Source organism: Eublepharis macularius, chromosome 11, assembly GCF_028583425.1.
Source record: "Eublepharis macularius isolate TG4126 chromosome 11, MPM_Emac_v1.0, whole genome shotgun sequence".
Lineage (NCBI taxonomy): Eukaryota > Metazoa > Chordata > Lepidosauria > Squamata > Eublepharidae > Eublepharis > Eublepharis macularius.
In genome coordinates, this window is record NC_072800.1 from 26,494,748 (window position 1) to 26,512,363 (window position 17,616).

General features: G+C 42.6%; 1 protein-coding gene across 1 annotated transcript; it reads left to right on the forward strand.

Annotated features, from left to right (window-relative positions):
* Positions 1–233: 233 nt before the first annotated feature.
* On the forward strand, positions 234–16,322 carry HERPUD2 (HERPUD family member 2). The gene is made up of 8 exons (XM_054991789.1): positions 234–698; positions 4,588–4,665; positions 7,342–7,455; positions 8,115–8,269; positions 10,509–10,631; positions 12,343–12,666; positions 14,359–14,476; positions 15,152–16,322. The coding sequence occupies exons 1-8, from the start codon at positions 567–569 to the stop codon at positions 15,308–15,310; spliced, it is 1,203 nt and encodes a 400-aa protein (XP_054847764.1). The 5' UTR covers positions 234–566; the 3' UTR covers positions 15,311–16,322.
* The last annotated feature ends 1,294 nt before the right edge of the window (positions 16,323–17,616 follow it).

Sequence of the window (17,616 nt, forward strand, 5' to 3'; positions counted from 1 at the left end):
GAGCCCGCCTGCCCTCCCATCCCCACAGCTGCCAGAGGGCCAGAAAAGCCAACTGCTGTCGTGTCATTTGGCTGCCCGGCATAACAGCCACTCTGTCCGCGGCTCGTCTTGCAGCAAAACAAGCCCGCGCCCCTCTCCCCCCGCCTCAGTGCTGGGGCGGCCATCGCCTCCTCACAGCGCCCCCTGGTGCCCCCGCGCCGAAAGAGCCGCCGCCAGCCCGGGCGGTTGGTGGGGAGCTCTTCCGGCCTCCATTTTAGACTCGCTTCAGGGCCGGGGAGGCGCCTCGCCGTTTGCTCCCGGGGCAGCGGGGCCACCGCGGCTCGGGGCCCTTGTTGCGCGGCCCTGTTGTGTGACGCTGCCGGCGGGCCTGCCTCTTCCTCCTCCTCCTCCGTCGGCGGCTGAGGCCAGACCCGAGGCGGAAGCAGCAGCAGCAGCAGCAGCAGCTCCCAGCGGCCGGAGATGGGCGGCCGGGGCCTGCCAGTCCCTCGACGCCGCTCGTCTCTCTCTTGCCGCTGAGCCGCCCCGCTCGCCTCTTCTCGCCGCCGCCGGAGCCGGAGCCAGCCCCGATGGAGGCGCCCGTCACGCTCATCATCAAGGCGCCCAACCAGAAATACACCGACCAGACCATCAGCTGCTTCCTGGACTGGACCGTGGGCCGCCTCAAGGGCCACCTGGCCCAGGTGTACCCCAGCAAGCCGGTGAGCCCCCCAGCTGCCGCCTGCGCTGCCTGCCCTCCCGAGCTCCCTTGCCTCCCCCGGCCCTGAGCCGCCTGAGGACTTTCGGGGCCGCTTCGCCCGCCGCTGGCGGCTCCGCGCCGGGCAAACCGGCCCGCGCCAAACAGCAGCAGAGGAGCCCGTGCAAGACTTCACGCCGTTTGTTCCATCGGGAGCTTTTCGTTGGCGGCCAGTTAGAGCTCGTTTCACCAAATGCATTAGCGGGGACATCCCTGGCAGATAAAGTGGCAAGCAAATACATGTGCTGGGGGTGCTCGCTTGGTGCCTCTCAGGATGCCCAGGCGCTGGCATAAACGATGTTAGCGTTCGAGGTGCCACTGGGCTCCCGCAACAGACTGAGACGGGCATCCCTTGCTATTTTTACCGTGGAATTTTTTTACCCCCCCCCCCCATGCAGAATGTCATTCGTGTTCCTTGTGCGTGGCATTTGATTCAGAAATTGTTTGTGCCAGGCTGCTGGTAGAGGCATACTGGGAACAGTTTCCCTTGCTACTGGGCAATCTGGTCCCCCCACTTCCCCCTCTGCTTCAGAACCCGAAAGGAAGATGAGGGGACCCTGTTTGTGCCCTCTCTTGGCGCACGCACAGACCATCTGCCCCGGCAGATCCCCACAGTGCTGAAATTTTAGCCCTCCAAGAAAGCAGGAAGATTGTTTCCTAGTGTTGCACTGGGCAGCTAATCACTTCTTGTTCCTTATCCCTTGCTCTGGAATTGGTCCAGGACAGGAGAGTGCAGTGGTTAGGATGTTAAACTAGGACCCCGTTCACCTGTAAAGGCAGGAATAGACATGAGGTGCCTTTAACAGCCCTGTTGTACTTTGACCTGGTGCAGCTCCAGTCTGGGCAGTATAGGCACCTGCCCTTAGCTTCTGTAATTAAGTTTTATTTCTCCAGGATGGTGACTTCCTTAGCCCTGTTCCATCCTTTCCTATCCTGGCATTTATTTGACCATCACAGCTAGCTTCAAAGCATGTTTCTTTGAAGGTGGGGCCCAGAAAGGCAGAATTTGCTCTTGCCACTTACAAATCTTGTTGGCACACAGTCAACCTGTTCCCTTGTAGCCACCTGTTCCCTTGTTAAAATACTTTCTTTTTATCAGTTGTCTCCCAAACTGTGAGCACCTTTCTCTTCCTGGCGTATTCTGGGTATCACAGTTGTCTGGCTTTCAGCTATAGCCTTGTCCATTTAAAATACATCCCTGCTAGGTACTCAGCTGGCTCTTGGCTTTCCACACCCTTTTCCTGGTATTACTGGGAAAGAGCTACATGGTCTTCTGCAGAAACTTTCTCCAACATGTCCGTGAGCCGGTCAGTGAGCCTCCCTCCTGCGGTTCACATAGCCACCTGTTTTGTCGAATGTACAACAGCTGGTTTCCTTTCCAAGCTAAGTTTTGGAAAATAGTCTGTAACAACAAGCTGTTGAACACCCCCCCCCCCCCTTTGACACAGCTTCACCCTCTGCTGAAAATCTGAGATGTGTAGGTGAATGTTGGTGAAATACATACTCCTCTTTGCTTTTTTCTGGCTTCAAATCCTCCTTCCTAATATGTGAATTGATTTTCAGAGAAGATCTTCATGCTTGGAGTAAGCTGGTGGAAGAGATGGTGTGCCACTTGAGAGTGTTTGGCATACAAAATGGATTTAGGGGCCGGCACTGTTGTAGAACAGGTCCTAGGGATCAGTGCTGTAGACATGATTTTTGAGGTTGTTATTTTCAGAAGAAGCTGGTCAAATCTCATTTCCTCATACGGGTTGTTCAATTTGTATTCGTTATCATACACAGACTGGTTGATATGTTTTTGTACATTCGTATTTTAGGAATGCTCTTCTGTTTTGAGCAATGCACCTGGAAATACAAACTGGGGGCTAAAAACCATGAGCCAAACAGCCTGTTAGTGATAAGGAACCTGTCTGCCTTGATATAAATTCAGTGTTCATGTCTTCTAATAAGTTGTTAAAACAATTGTGTCTGTTTGAGAACAAAGTATTTTTAATGTCTTGCTAAAGAGCAGTGTTATAAAATAACAACTGTTAGCTTTTACATGTTAGACCATCTATTTTTCCCTATTCTGAATGTTCTCATCCCCTCTTCTTGCTTCTAAAAGTGTTGTTATACAAGTTTCTAGAAGCACTGTTAATATGCATGGTGTATACCCACTTGTCTTTTTGTTTTTGTTTTAAAGCTGATTTCATCATCTAGTACTTGTGTATCTGAGGGTTTCATAAGTGTTTACTTATTTGGGAGTCAGCAGTTGAATGGATGAGATTTCCAAGTAAATATGCACAGGATTGCATTGCAAATGTTAACTTGCCAGTTTGAGAGCCAGTTTGGTGTAGTGGTTAAGAGCGGTGGGACTCTAATCTGGAGAATCAGGTTTGATTCCCCACTCCTCCGCTTGAAGCTAGCTGGGTGGCCTTGGGTCAGTCACAGCTCTTCCTGAGCTCTCTCAGTCCCACCCACCTCCTAGGATAGTAATACCATACTTTGTAAACCGCTCTAAATGGGCATTAAGTTGTCCTGAAGGGCAGGATATAAATTGAGGTTATTATTATTAATGTAGTTTGGGTTTCCTAACACTGCACAGTGTTCAGGGTCAAAATGCAGCTCTGCTTCCCATAAGCTAGGCAAGAGTGCTCATATCAAAAAGAGGGGAGGGGATATTTCCTTCTGGTGGCAGCTCCTTAAGCCTCCCTGGTCATAGATCCAGAGGAGTTAGCCATGTTAGTCTGTAGTAGCAAAATAGTAGAGTCCAGTAGCACCTTTAAGACTACCAACTTTATTGTAGCATAAACTTTAGAGAACCACAGCTCTCTTTGTCAGATGCATCTAACGAAGAGAGCTGTGGCTTTCTTAAGCTTATGCTACAATAAAGTTGGTTAGTCTTAAAAGTGCTACTGGACTCTGTACTACTGAGCCTTCCTGGGGCACATGTTTGGAAGTGTCCTCTTACCTTTGAGGCGCTTATTCATGGTGGCAGAGATCTGCAGAGAGGGAGGTGAACAGCCACCTGCAGTAAAGGCACAGTGTATGTGGTACTTTGGATCCAAATCCTGTTGTATGTTACCAGCAAGCAAGTCCATTGGTTATCTGACATGTATTTTAATACCAGAATCAATGTCACAATAATCTTAGATGAACCAATGGTCAGAGTTGGTGTCAAGCGGCAGCGGCTTATGTTTCATAACTAGTCCAACTTGTAACTTTGTTACATAGCAACCACAAAAAAGCTTGGGTTAATAAGAAATGTTCATAACTGCTGGAGTAACTAGAATTGTAGAGTCATAAATATATTTCAACTGTATAAAACAACCCTCTTGCTTTTATTTTGGGAAGAGAGTGGCTGTATTCCTTTCTTGTAGACCTTTATAGTTTTACTGCACTAAAATGGACTGTCTTCAATCCCAAACCTCCCACTGCACTGGAAGCGTTACTTTAGATTTTTTTAAAAAAAGTATTGCCCACACACTTTACCTTGAAATTTTGCCACAACCAATAGTTTAAAAAGGACAAGGACTAGTTTTTAATGTTCTGTCCTTCTCTGTAGGTACTCTTGGTCTCATGCTTAATAGTTTTCTGTTGGATACAGAGATGCTAGATAAGCTATTCTGAGAAGCATAGGGGTTAAGTATGCTTATGCTTCCAACTATTTTGACTGGCCTGATGAGCTGTAGCATGACTTCACCACTTGGTTAACTTGGTATGTAAAAGATGGCATTCAAAAAATCATTGGAGTGTATATCAAATGTTAACCATTAAGGTAGGAATGTAAGTCATTTTCACTTACAAATGTTGTTTCCAGCTTTAGAACAGTAGAGCTGGAAAAAGATGAATTCTTTCTTTGTCCCGTCTCTTAGTCAACAAAGGATCAGAGGCTGGTATATTCTGGCAGACTGCTTCCTGATCACCTGCAGCTGAAAGATATACTCAGAAAAGTAAGCTTTATTTTTAACACTATGCTTTAAGTAAACATTACACATTCTCAGAAAGTTCTGTTATACAATGGCTGTTGCTATGCTGGAATGAAGCAGTTCAGACTGCAACTGCATACAGAAAATGAAATAAAGTGGGGATGTTCATATTTGTATTAATTCAGTCAGTTTATGAATCATTCTGGTGTAGACTTTAGTCCTAATCAGGCGTAGTTATTTTCAAGTGGACTTAGACATTTTAATGGTCAAAAAAGGAAGTGTTTAACAGTGCAATCTTATACAGTTACACCCATCTAATCTCATTGAAACCATAGCGCTTAGACTGGAATAATAGGGTCTAGGATTGTACAGTAGAGTGTTTAAAGTTTAGTGTACTGGTTAGCAACTTGATTGGCTCACTGTCTAGTTAGATCCTGGAAGAGTCCTCCCCCTCGCACGCACACACATGTTCCACTACCTACTGTGGAAGGAAGGGGAAGGAGTTATTGTTGCCATTACACATTTAATATAAAGGGAGAAGTGATGAGGTAGCTGTGGGGTAAGATATCATTCTAGTCACTATCATGCCAGCTAGGAAACTCAGATTAATGCTGGATTGAGAGGGGAAGAAGATACAGGAGCAATCATATTTGTAGCTGGTTTGTTTAAATTTAAAACATGGTTGGGTGCATTTAGATCTACATGGTGCAGGCCAAAATGTGAGTTCATTTGTGTGCTTAATGTGGATTGGGAAGCATTTAGAATTTCCAGGCTTGAAGAGAATGTAGTAATTGTGTGTGGTGGGATAATTGCTTTGTGGCCAAATAACAAGGATTGAAAATAAGATTTAAAACTCTTCCCATCCCATTAGGTAGCTTCTCTCTCTAAAATTTCACTGGAGATGTTTGGAATCGAATAGGCGCACAGCGTGGCTTGTTGTTTTACAATGGCCACGAAAGAAGTCAATTGCAGCTCCTTTCCTAGGTATTACATGATCATAAGATGCAGCATTGCCAAGTTTTATCTCCTTCAGATATTAAGTCTGGAAAAAATGTTAAGTATGCGATGGCTGAAAAGAGCAGCCAGCACAGGCTCCTTCCATTTAGGGCCTTTTCGAGGAAAAAGTTAAAATGCTGTGGAGAAATTATGCACCATGGCATGAGGCAGGCCTTGAAACACTGGTGTGCGAGTGTGCATGCGTGCGTGTGCACGCGCACATGTGCGCATCCAAAGATTTAAGAGCTGGACTCATTTTTTTAACCATTGTAGTTTTATATTTTAATAGCTGTATTTTCTAATTACCTACCTTAGTTTGGGCAGTCAGCGTAACACGCCTTATTTGCTCAGCACTCTTCTTAGTTCTTTTAGGTGCAGGCAGTAGCTTTCTTTTTCCTACTTGCAAGTTAAGTGTGACATTCTTTTTTCATCCCACCTCCCCCTTTCTTAGACACAAGATTAACAAATTTGACTTTTTGCATGCATAGGCTCACTGTTGCTGGCTAAGGCCAAGGTTCTGAGTACACAAGACTATTTCCATTACCATAGCTGATCCACAGGTGAGCATCTGTTTACACACATGGAATTAAGTGTAGGAATAATAAAACTTGAAGTCTCCAAAGCATTTCACGTATATTGGTAATAGTTACAACAGCTGGCTAAGGTAGGCCAGTAATTCTCTCCAGATATAACTGCTGGCTTGTAGTAATACCTTTTAGATATGTTTGCTATTTACAATAAATGAACACCTTCGGCCATTTTAAAGACGTTGTCCTCTACATGTTACAACGGTGGTTTTCAAACCACGTTCCTGAGAACCAGAGTTCCTCTTTAGTGGATTATTGATGAGAAGGTTAGCCGTCTGACTGCCCCATAGAATGTGGAATTGTAGGGGCTGTGTTCTAGAATGCACTTAGTTTGCTGGTGGTGACAAACTGAAAGAGTGTATCTGGTAGCTGCAAGACCCCCTGGAACTCAGCCTAGAACCCTCTGAAATGAGCTGGGATTCGGCAGCAAGCATCTAGAATTTGTATTCCAGATTAATAGAAAAGGTCTGAAATCCACAGCTTTATGGCCATCTCCATATTTCTTGCACTTTGTAAGTGTTTGCTCTTTGAAGTGTTTTTAGCGGGGTTGTTTTGTGTGTGTATTGAGGGAGAAGCCTTTAGAAAACTACAAGCTGTGTTGATTTTGCTGCTATAAAAGCTCCCAAAGAATAATTGCAGTTCCAGATCTTTTATTTTGAATATAGCAGAATTTATTTTGAAAATTTGAACTTACAGTCACTGTACATCAGATTTTTCACAGGGATTGATTCATTCCTCTATCGCATGCTCATGTGTTTTAATGAAGGTGAAAATATAGTTGTGTTGGTAAGGGTCTGTGCGACAGCATCACTTGCTGCTATAATTCCTTTTCATAGTTTTTTTTTTAAAATACATAAAAGAATGTTGTGTTCTAATACATCTTTTCCAAGGATTATCTGTATCCTGTGAGTGTATCCTGTGAGTACAAAAACATCTGGAAATCTTTCAGCATTTTGATAATACTTGCTATAAAAGAGCATTTTAAGTATCAAGAAACTTGAACAGTATTAACATCCGTGCTATTCATTTGTAATTTGGTGTGTGTGTGTGTACAGATGTCAAGTGTGTCTGAAACTCTTCCAAATCCTACTGCTAAAATCACTCATTTTCATTTTAGCAAGATGAGTATCATATGGTTCATCTAGTATGTTCCTCGCGGACACCCCCGAGTTCTCCCAAGCCTGACACTATTAGGGATGACCCTGGATCATCAACATCGAGTAGCATCTCGGTGAGTTGGCTTTGTGCATGATGCAATTGTTAAGCTCTTTCAGCAATACCGTTCTTAAGTGTTTACATCCCCATAACAACATGAGCACAGGGTATGTCAAAGTAGCCTATGAGCTGTCAACTATTTTATCTCTTTCATATTCAAAAATTTGGTAGATTTGAGTTTTCTTACAAAGCAAATGCAAGGCAGTACACATGTAAGATTTCTAGGGTCGTTATTTTAAAACTCTTCCATTTTTTCTTCCCATTATTAAGGATGCTTAACCTTTAATATGTCTGACTTCCCTTTGTGTTTTGTGCTGTTCCTCCAGCACATATGCATTTAATTTTTTATCTCTCTCTCACACAATAGCAGTTGTCTGTTTCATTGTTCCTATAAGGTTTTTGTGAGCCCCCCACTTAAAAGCCACAGCAATTTCACTCGTGCTGATGATTTTTGTATTCGAAGATAAATCAGCCCAGCATGCTTGTGTGTTTAAGAGAGTATGTAAGACAGGTTGTGATTTCCAAGAATGTGGAGTGAGTTGCAAATAGAAGGGAATGGTTGGTGTCAGGCAAAATCTTAGGAAATACTTCAGGGAACCAGATTACTTAGCATAATATGTGGAATCCTAACAAAGGTTAGTGGAAATTGTTAAGGGCAGTTGCATTTTATTTTAGAGTTCGGAACATTCTGGCTCGACAACTCCTTCACCAACTCAAGAAACTTTGCATTCAACCACCAGCAGTAGCTCTGATGGCGTGAGACATCGTAACCTTCCACAAGTCCAGAGCAACCCAACGCAAAGCCATCCATTCCCATATATAGTGCAAGGGTAAGTAAAGCCTCTTGATGAAACATTATGCGTGGCTGGTTTGGCAGAAGTTAGGGTTGGGCAAAAACTTGCTGCTGCAAGCCACAAAAGTCGAATGGTGTCTCCTTCAGGGCAAGAAAGTAACAGGCACAGGTAACGGCGCTTTAAAAGTTTCTAGCAGTAAATAGTGTTCTTAGTAGGAAGATTGCCTTTCCAAGTTATCTTGGTTCTTATTTATGGTTGCTATGATGTCCTTGGGGAACATCTTGTATTAAGCAATATTTGAGGCATCCAGGGGCTTTCATCAGCAGCTGGTAGACCTTTCTTTTAAGACCTCTCTGTTCAATGGTAGTTTATGAAAGAAATCCTGCCTTTGCCCCATGTCAAAGAGAGTATTTCAGTAAACGTTTTTTCTGCTTGGTCTCCATTACTGTCCAAATGCCTGCTGAAACGCTGGATCCAAGTCGTAAATTTCAATAGTCTAGAGATTTAAGATATGCTCCTACGCAATAGACACAGCATAGTTAACTGCAAACAAACATTTTGTTTTAACAAACAACTAGTTTGTATACTTATTCAGAAAATAAATGCATTGCAGAACTGGAAATCTAGTTTAAAAATCTACCCTGTATACCAGAGAATTAGAGTGCTGAATTTACCCATTGATGTGCATCAGAATCCTTAATGCCCATGTTTTAGTATGCTATCATTCCTTCCTGTGTTATTTGCTTGACTTCCTAGTGTGCTTTAGAAATAACTTTAAAAATTGTTCCTTGCAAGTAAAAGTGTTTTGCATAGGTGTATGCAGAATCGAAGAAACTGTTTCTCTCCAGATCGCTTTTGACTGTTGTTTACTTGTTTTCTCTGCAGTCTGGCCTTTTTGCTTGACTGAATGCATAGTGAACTAGTTGGGTCTCCTGTGACATCTTGTAGCCAATTTTCTTTCAAAGGTAGAATTGTGGTCTGATGCAATACGGTTGCATCAACTCCTGATGCTGTGCCTGAGAAGAGCACACTTGGTGCTATTGCCCTGAAAGTTAACAAGAGCCATTTCCTTTCTGGAGAAAGTTTTAAAGAAATACGAGTTGCCATAGGTTTTCTGTTGTGCTAGCTGCTTCTTAAACCACTTTGATACTTGACCTTGCTAACTTGGCTCTCACTGCTGTAGCTATCACACTTGGGTAGTATAATGTGTTGCACATGGTACTTATTATATTATTATTATGTTCCATATTATGTTCCACATTGGAGTGGTATGCTGGCCCATATCCTTGGTATGCTTGACTTATATAAGTGGCATTTCAGGCAGGTTGAGCAGCTGAACTGTGGCAGACTGCAGTTGAAGAGGTTTTGTTTGTTTTTCTAAAAATCTGCCCAAGGCAACATGCAAGATAGGACAAGGTAATGCAACCAGCCACTTCAGTAAAATCTGAACTGCAAATGGATATATTCCAGTAAAAATAAGTCTGTGCCATTAGTAAAACAGGTTATGTTGAAATACTGTATATTATCTAGTATTTATTTATTTAATTTCTATTCATCTTTCCTCCCCTTTGGGGACAGGCTTCATTCTCCACTTCTCCATTTTGTCCTCACGACTATTCCGTCTGGTGGGTTAGGCCGAGAGTGTGCGACTAACCGAAGTTCCGCTAGTCGGCTTCCGTGGCAAAGTGAGGATTTGAACCTGGGTCTCCAAGATCTTAGCCCAGCACTCTAGCCATTACACTACAGTGGCATATTTGGATGTGTGCTCCCAGTGAAATGCTAGTGAGTGTAAAACTAGAGGCAGCGAGTGTAGTAGTTAGTGTCTGACTAGGATTTGGGAGATCCAGGTTCAAATCCTCCCTCTGCCGTGGAAGCTTGAGGTGATCCCAGTGGGCCATCACTCATTCTCCGTCGAACTTACCTACAGGGTTGTTGTGATGATAAAATGCAGGAAGAGAGAATATAAGCCGCTTCAAGTTCCCTTTGGGGAGGAAGGTGATGTATAAGAATCTTAAGTAGAGTTCTGCTTGTTTGCAAAATTCTTGGAAGCACTTTTGAAGTACGTTCCAAAAACTGGCATATGAAATTACCATGGTAATATATAATTGTCTGGCTCCTTTTCACCTTGATTGATAGATCTGGCCTAAAATCAGTTGCTCGTTTCTCTCCTTTTCCCACAAAGAAATGTGACTTTGGAAATTGCGAAGCTATTCTGTCCGCGTTACCCCTCCCTCAAGTGACAGCCTGTCATGTAATTGGCTTTAATTTTCTGTAGCAATGTAGGCAACCAGTTCCCTGGGCAAGGCGTGCCAGCTGGATTCCCTGTGTACCCTACATTCAGCCCACTCCAGATGATATGGTGGCAGCAGATGTACGCACGCCAGTACTATATGCAATAGTAAGTATGTGTCGTGTGTTCTTTTAACTAATACGGCGACGCTGGGGTAGAAACATTGCTTCTTCAGAATGCTCCCCACAGGAACTGCTCCACCTTAAATAAATTGTGTTTTTGTGGCAGCCGTTATTTTTGATGGCTGACTCGAGTATGTGACAGTGAAGTCATTACCAAGTGACTCTTGCCCAGCATTCTTTCATGATGAAAAGCTTCTGTGTAGAACTTGTCTTCCCAGTCCTTCGGGATGAGCCCCTGCAAGAAAATGCTGTGGCAGTGTCATCTGCAGGGGATTTCCCCATTTTGAACAGTTTCGTCAACTTACCCTTGTACAGCCAAAGAATATGGATTTTTGCCATATACTGTTGTTTCCTAGCTTAACGATCGTGCGCTTGCTTTGAGGGTGACCCACTTTGGCGCAATTGGGAACATGACCTGCCTTGCTAGGGTCATTTTAAGATAAAACAGAAGCAAGAGACAACATTCATCTTCTCTTACATCTTGCTTTTGCCTTGCTTCAGCATTTAATTAAATATATTGCCTATGCAACAAATAATTCAAAATGATGTAAGAGTTTGTCATCCCTGGGTAATTGCTCGTGCAAATAAGTGTTTAGTTTCATAATTATTATCTTGAGTAGCTGTTCTGCTCAATGAAACAGATCTTGCTATAATAACAAGGGAAGGCAGAAGGTCTCTCATTTCAGAACACTATTTTGGTATCTGATTCTTGTACAGTGCATTATTATTAATACATTGAGCTAGCCATCCCTGCCAATATGCTGAAAGAGTTGTATCTCAAAGTAGCTCCTTTTTATTTGGCAAAGATAGTTAACGTGAAAGCTGGGGAGTGCATGCTGAAAGGAAAATCTAGATCTCTGTGAGCTTCTTCCAGTTCACCTAAATCAGTGGTTTTCAACCTATTCAGACCACCCTTAATCCCCGGGGGCACACTGAACTGCAACCATGTGACAGGAAGTTCTATAACATCACTGTCAGGTGACAGGAAGAGCAGACAGAGTTATGACCTCTCTGGCTTCAAGGCCAGGTTGGTGGGCATATTCTATACCAGTGTCTTGATGTTCCCCTTGAGAAAGGGGGAGGGGACAGGATGAGTGGTGCTCTTGCTCTCTCTGCTGGCCTGTTAGCAGCAGATCTACCCCAAAAGCAGCAGAAAATGGAAACCTAGCAGTTGCAGCCCTGCAACCCATGGGTTGAAGAGCACTGCCCTGAATAAGGAGTGTGTGCTCTTATTTGCAGGCAGCTAAAGCATGCACTTACATTTAATTACCTGGCCATCTGAGCTGTGTACCTGGGAAGCGGTATACTCACATTAATTTTAATTAATTGGAGTTGGTATTTGGGATGGTGTTTGGGAAGCAGTGCTTCCCAAATATTTACTGCCTGGGATGGGTATTTGTTCAGATTGCAGTTGTCAGACTGTGATCTGAGAGACCCAGATTCAAATTCGCACTCCACCATGGAAACTTGCTGGGGGACTTGGTCTCTTTGTCTTACAGACTTCAGAGGTGGTGATATTGAGGCTAAAATGGAGGTGGGGCTAGTGATGCTGTGAGCTGCTTTGAGTCGAATAAGTATATATAAGAAGCATCAGTAACTTTATCTAGAGTGTGTGTTAACAACTGTGAACTACAAAAATGGGTATTTAAATAATTCTCCAGTGGTTCACTTCTAATTCTTGTGTATTTATATTATAGCCAAGCTGCAGTTTCAGCCCAGGCAGCGCCCAGCTCCGCATCTGTCAGTCCTCCAGCCCCACAGCCTACAAATTCTGGTCATGCTCCTACCAACGAGCCCCCCGCAGCACCAAACGTAGCCGCCCAAGAGAACAGGCCTGTGAATCAAAATGTCCAGATGAATGCACAAGGAGGCCCCATAATGAACGAGGAGGACTTCAATCGAGACTGGCTAGACTGGATGTACACATTTTCCAGAGCAGCTATTCTCCTTAGCATTGTATATTTTTATTCTTCCTTCAGTCGGTTTGTGATGGTGATGGGAGCCATGTTGCTGGTGTACCTGTGAGTAAATACTTGTGTAACTTTTTTGCCTGTATCCAAAGCTCTTCATGTACATTAGCTCAGTTTTTGCTTACTAGGAAGTTGTGAGGTAGGCCAATATGATTATGTCCATTTTTCACATAAAGGATTGAAAGAGTGAGGCAGAGAGAGAGAGAGATACGCTTGCCTAGGGAAATGAGTTCAGGATTGAGCTGAGATTTGAACTAGATGCTTCCCAGTCTTCATCTCAGGCTCTTAGCCACTTGCACTAGCTTTCTAAAATCCCAGATGACGCAGAGACGACTGCTCTTCTCTCCCCTCACCTGGCAGTATAAATACTTTTCACAGCTTTGTGCTGATCAGTTTCATCAAAATCTAAATTCCAAAGTTTAACTGATGGAACACTAGTCCTTCAAAAGTTAACTCTGACTCATTTAAAATGCTTAATTTTAAATGTAAATATGGTAACTTTATAGCTTTGAAAAATAGCTCTTTGAATCCGCTATATTGAGTTTATGCTTTCCTTTTTCAAAGTTAGGATCTGTCAGTTGAGATTACATAATGTTCATCAGTTTATTGCACAAGGATTTAGATAAGTACAAATAACTATTTTTTTAAGTAGCTTCCAACATTTCAAATAGGCCTTTCTGAAAGCTGCTTGGGAAAAGCACCTGTGTAGAGCAGTTGTGGTGTAGTGGTTGGAGTATTGGACTAGGGCTGAGGAAATCTGGGTTCAAATCCTGTCTTAGGCATGAAGCCCATTTATGTCCTGCCTTCCTTTCGTTATGAAACTTGGGGCAGCATACATAGGGGTCCCGGGAGGTTTCCAGTCTAGGTTTCCAGTCAGACCTGCTTCATGTGCCTTCCAACATTACCTTAGGACCTAATTTAATGCTATCTGTACATACCTGAACACATAGAGGACGTACATGCAGTGAGGAAGCAGGATTTTGCCCCTGATTGAGAACCAAGAACTGAGCATGTCTGCGTTGGATTCTAATCAAATAGATCCCATCCTAAGATTAAATGAGGCAAAGCAGACATATTGGGATGGGTGTGCAGAGTGGAAGCTGGAGCAAATGATGTCACACACCTACCAGGTGTGCACATTCCACAGAACAGGTGATTAAAGATTTCAGTTGCACATACAGATTACCAGCAATGACATGGTTAACATTTAGGTTTTGTCTGCCAAGGTTGTCTTTAAAAGAAAGCAGACATAACATTCCTACATACTGGACGAAGGAATTTTTTTGAAAAGTGAAGTAACGTTACTGCAGTGTGTTCATATTCATTTGCCAGCTTCTGATGTGTAGAGGAGAGACAGAAGAGCGGCTCCCTCTCCATGAACCAGGTGACATGAGCCTTGATTGCTCTGCCATCTGCTGTCAAGGTCTACATTTAAACCTGAGCTTTTCTGTAAGGAGGGGGAGAATTAACGTGGAATTCCGTGTTTACTTTGCTGGTGACAGGAACAGTCTATTAGTGCTTCAGTTAGTCTGACACGGTCACAATTTTTCAAAGTTCTCCTAACCTGTTAATTAAATTAGGATATTTCAGATTAGCTTGCATTTTGCAACTGTGTTGTAAGGCTCCAAGTGGATGGCTGGCTTCTTGTTGTCATCCTTTTGTGTTAATTTCTTCAACAGCATCCTCGGCTTAAACAGGTACATGAACTTAAATAGTGTGTGTGTGTTTTTTTTAATAAAACAGACACCAAGCTGGGTGGTTTCCATTCAGGCAAGAAGGAATCCAGCAGCCTGCTGCGAATAACAATGCAGATATGAACCATGACGGGCAAAACATAAATAATGCTGGCCTTGAGGAGATGGTAAGTGGAGACAAGTTTAGACTTGCTTATTTTTTAAGAGCAGAAGAGTGGTACCCACTTGGAAGGGGTTGCAGCTCAGTGGGACAGCATAAGAACATAACGAGAGTCCTGCTGCATCAGACCAGTGGTCCATCCCATCCTGTACTTTGTTTTAAACAGTGGGCAGCCAGTTGCCTTGGAGGATCCGCAAATGAGGAGCACAGACAAAGGCCTTCCTCTGATGTTCCCTGGTAGTGTTGGTTTTCAGAGGTTTCTTGCACATACATTGCAGGAAGTCCCAGGTTTTATTTTTGGCCTCTGCGGTGCAAGGATCTCTGGTAACATTCAGAGAAATGGCTGAGATACAGGTCAACTGCTGCTACTCAGAGGGGACAGTACTGGGCTAGATGGGGCAACCGCATGATGTTTGTCTCTTCACGGCTTAAGTTGTATTGACTGTGGCAATTTACAATTGAACACCATTCTTTTTAATATTAGGAAATGAGATTAAGGTTAATTTCACAATTCAGACAGGTAGTCTTAATTTCTGTCGCTCCAGTAACAACAGCATACCTACTTCTATGCCTGCAGTCTTTGCAATTCCCAGTGCTCTATATGGGAAATATTTCCATTAATATATTCTGCGTCCCTCTGGATTAAAATAGCCAAACCACTTAGAACTTTTATTTTGTCAAGGAGCGCCTTATGGATGACGGAATCGACGAAGAGAGTGGTGAAGATGTGGTTGACGTGAACGCAGAACAGCATCCGGGGTTTATGGCTTCCGCTTGGTCCTTCATCACCACCTTCTTTACATCCCTCATTCCTGAAGGGCCTCCACAAGTTGGCAACTAGGCAATGGACAAGCTGACCGCAATAGAACAGTTGTGCTTAAAAGTGGACGTCGATTCTAGTGGTATTTTAAATACAGTGCAATTTCAAAAGATTTATAATGTACATTTTCTGATCATGGTCTAAAGAAAAATGTGTATTTCCCCCCCCCCCCCTTTCAGCTTTCTCCAGCATATGAATATTTTAAGCAACAGTGGACTACTTACAAACAGCTTTTTAAAAGATTCTTCTTTATCTAAAGAAGAATAAAACGTGTAAAAAAAAGTCTTCCATGTTTTGTTTTAATTGTGTTAACATTGAGATGAAGAAGAATTTGTTGTTGATGTGCAGTGTCATCCCTCTAAGGAGCTGTTTAAATTACAAAAGGATATTCTTCAAAGTAGGATGGGACTTGCATAGGAATATTATTTTAAGCAAAAAACATTTTTTTTCTGGAAAACCTACACCCAGGTTTTGAGTTTATGGCAACGCTTGCCTTGCCGAAAGCATGTGTCCTGCCCCTCGTGCTGTATCTGGCAAAACAGCTCTTCAATAGGAATGAACAATGGAGTACACTACAAATGTTTAATACGTGCTGTACTACTTTTTTTAAAAAGACGTACTGGAAAGCACAGACACATGTAATTAATTTTTTTTAATAAAAAAAGAAGCTACAGTGGAAAAGAACACTAATTTATTTAGATTCCTGAACAGAGCTTCCTTGTAAGCACCCCGAGCTCATGTGGAAAAAGAGGGGATCCCAGAGTCTCAAGGTATGTATGGATTATTGCAAAAGTTTTTGTTTTCAGGATTGGAGAGTATTTGGAATGCACTTTTGCTGAAGTTTTGGAATTTCTCTTTTCTTCTGGAAAATGGGTATTCTCAGTTAAAACAAGCTTGAAATCCACTTGCATCATTTAGAGAATTTCCTTTTTATGAATCTGATTTTGTTAGTCATGCTTTCATTGTAGCCTAAACACTGCAGTGTGCTTAATTTGTGGATCTGGAACACGATAAATAACTGTGCATTTTGGGATGCCCCTGAAGTTTTTAATGAAGTGTTTGCACTGTCTTTTTTGAATACTAAAATACTGATTTTTAAACTCAGCATAAAGAGGGTCTTTACCCAACCCCAACTCCCCAAAGCTTGTTCATGATGGCGCTTGCTAGCTAATGAACAATTGAACTGTAGAGACATTTCTAAATTGGTTCCGAACAATACATACAGAAATGAAATAAGCCTCTAAACTAATTATTTATATTGCCTTGGAACTTCAATAACTAAAGTTCTTGAAAGAATTTTATATCTTAGTGCCTACAGAATTCTTGTTTGAGTGCTTCCTAGTTGTTACGGGCAGAAGCCAAACAATACCGTTTCAGATTGTTTAACTGAAAACAAATTGTTGCCATTGTCTCAATGATTACTTCTATAGTCTGTACTCAGTTATGTTGGAAAAACTAAGCTTGCCGTTTTTAATCAGTAACCCTAGAAAATACAGGATTATTGTGTACTGCCTAATTTGGGGAAGGATTTAATTATCAGGATGCTCTCTTCGTCAACCACATGTGAACCTCTAATGCTTGCTGGTAGCAGTCAGAGATGGCTTTCTTGCCTGGGAAGTGCCTCCCAGCATTGTTTATTAGATAATATAAGAGGCAGTCTCAGCAGTGTGGTTAGTAGATCAACTCTGATTTTTTTGGTCAAATATCAAAGGTATTCAAGAAGAGGATCTTCTACACATGGATGAGGAATTCTCTTGTTTTATCAACACTTCTTCCACAAACAGAACTGAATGTTTGGATACGTGCTGGATAAATGGCCAACAAATGACAAATGGGGCTAATTTCAGTAAGCATGAAGAGTAGACAATGAGACAAAAAGAAGAAACCATAGAGTCATGGTAAACAGTTCAATGAAAATGTTGATCCAGTCATGAAAAAGGAACTTTCCAGGCTAGGAAAAGGGATTGAAAGTTAAAAAGTCACCTAACAGCAATGCTGAATGATTTAGAAGTCCCATCTTTGCAATGGTCTGGGGATTCTGGTGTTGCACCATCTGAAGTGGGCTGTAGCTGACGAGAGCTGAGAATTTGGCTGCTGCATGAGCTGTTTCCCTTCACCCCAGCCCTCCAAAATTGTACATGGTAATATTTTTCTTTTCACGTTGCCAAAATTTCTCCTATGGAATATTGAGATCTGTTCAGAAAAAGTTTTGGCAAATTTGAAAGGATTATAGCAGAGCTATAGAGAGGATGATCTTGACACAAGTCACCAAGGGAAACTTGTGTCTAGTGAAACGTCGGAGTTGGGTTGTATGTGCATGTGTGATT